Genomic DNA, 1,950 nt, shown 5'->3' on the forward strand with positions numbered 1-1,950 from the left:
AATACATTTTTGCGAGAAACTATATATCACTGACATTTCACTCATTTGATTAATAAGTTATGTACTTATGATTAATGATATCCGTTATTTATTTTCCTATTGTGTGACTTTATTTTCTTGTTAATATTAGAAAGTACTTAACAATGCTGCCGCAGATTCATAAATATATGCATATGATCAGTAACAGGGATTCTAACATACAATACACCCCATATTTTGTTTGTAAAATATCCCCAAAAATGTAATTCGGTGACTCCAATCAATATGTAAATGTCATTAATTAATATGAGAAGGTGTCAGTTTAAATGCGTAGTGTTCGTTATCTGTCACTGGTTACTTTTTTCACTATGATCAAAATAATCTATTGTAATACAAATACTGGTGCATGGGTCCAATGAACTAGTTATCTCAAGAGAATCTATCACTTATTCAACTCCGTATTATTTTCAGTATAATAGATCAGTTAGAAATGTGTGTCAATAGAAGTATTCAAGATTGCCAATATAGTGATAGGAGCATGTTCGAACCTGCTTTAAGAGCAGCAACAGTCATATGTAAAAATACTGATGGTATGTAACAGTTAAAGTTAAACCCATTTCCAAATTCCATAAGGTATACTACTGTTAAATGTTATATTAATAATGGTATAAACTTTTAAATGTTAATAAGTGGCTAAATTAATTAACATTTTACGTGACTGTATATTTTAGCATATAGGAAAGCTCTTCAATGTTACTTTAATTCTGCTGTTGAAGAAATAGTTGATATTTGTACTGAAAACTTGGGCGAAAGCGACATGAGCTGCGGGTAAGAAGTGACAAATTTTTCATTCTTCTTACAGTTGTGTCCGAGTCATTTTAGCATCACAATTCTCTAATCTTTTGCATTTAAAAGAATTAGTTGATAGGCCTAATGATATCCAGCATATTCGTCTAATCATTTTTCTTAATCAAGTGGTTTATATCAATGTCTGCTATCTAAATAACATGGTATTATACTTCGACATCCGATTCTGTGATAAGTCAACAAATTCAGACTGTCGTCACTTCCGGAACGTTAACGGTCTTCTCTTGTGGAGTTAAAGACTTGACAAGCATCTTATCGCTTATTTTACAGGAGTATTTTGGCTTACCAGACTTGTATAACAGCAGATAATTCTTTGAGAGATCATTGTAGTGCATTAGATATTACATTACTTGGTAATATTACCACAGCAAGTATATACATATTTATCCAAAAATACAACTGTATAGTAACTAGTAAGTAGGTCTATACGTTATTATATCCATATATCTCCTTATTCATTTACTTCACCGAAGTCAACGTCTATCTGAGGATCCATGACCACCATCGTCTGTGAGTTGGCAAGCTTGCTCTATAATTTGCGGTCCTGGATTTGACGGTCGGAGGTAAAAATGTTTAACACTTCATGGTGGTATACAAGTGTAGTTACAGAATAATCAATCGAATATTTTTATATTGTAGCTAGATCAACCACATTGCCTTCAACAATAAAGACATCAACAGCATCATTATCAACATTATCAACAACAGCTTCCAGAACAACGAAGGGTACCAATAATCCCAACTACCCGGGTCCTAATACTGACGAAATGGAAGGAGGAGCTGCATCGCTAGCAAAATGTCTTGTTTTGTCCTTGATGACCCTGTTTTGTGCCGTCATAGCAATGTATGCATAGATTTGTAAAGACATTGTTATTGTTTATAGAATTATCTTTGCTTTACATTGCCATTCAAAATCCTATTTCAACAATAGTAGCAGACATATTTATTTTTGGTGTGCGTAAAACTAGTTTTGAAAGATTGTATAATGATATATATAATTGATTTACTTTTGTATTAAAAGATGTATCTTCTGAAGACGGTGGACATCGGCAGGGTTCAGTTTAGATCGAAAACTCGATCGTCCCACCAATTTCTATATTTAGC

At 32.8% G+C, this 1,950-nt stretch overlaps 1 protein-coding gene across 1 annotated transcript; it reads left to right on the top strand.

Annotated features, from left to right (window-relative positions):
- The first annotated feature begins 447 nt into the window (after nt 1-447).
- On the top strand, nt 448-1,889 carry LOTGIDRAFT_239754 (hypothetical protein). Its single transcript, XM_009055525.1, has 4 exons — nt 448-569; nt 711-807; nt 1,117-1,259; nt 1,486-1,889. Exons 1-4 carry the CDS (start codon nt 470-472, stop codon nt 1,698-1,700), a joined length of 555 nt encoding a protein of 184 aa, XP_009053773.1. The 5' UTR covers nt 448-469; the 3' UTR covers nt 1,701-1,889.
- The last annotated feature ends 61 nt before the right edge of the window (nt 1,890-1,950 follow it).

The sequence above is a fragment of the Lottia gigantea genome (genome assembly GCF_000327385.1).
Source record: "Lottia gigantea unplaced genomic scaffold LOTGIsca_2492, whole genome shotgun sequence".
Taxonomy (NCBI): Eukaryota; Metazoa; Mollusca; class Gastropoda; family Lottiidae; genus Lottia; species Lottia gigantea.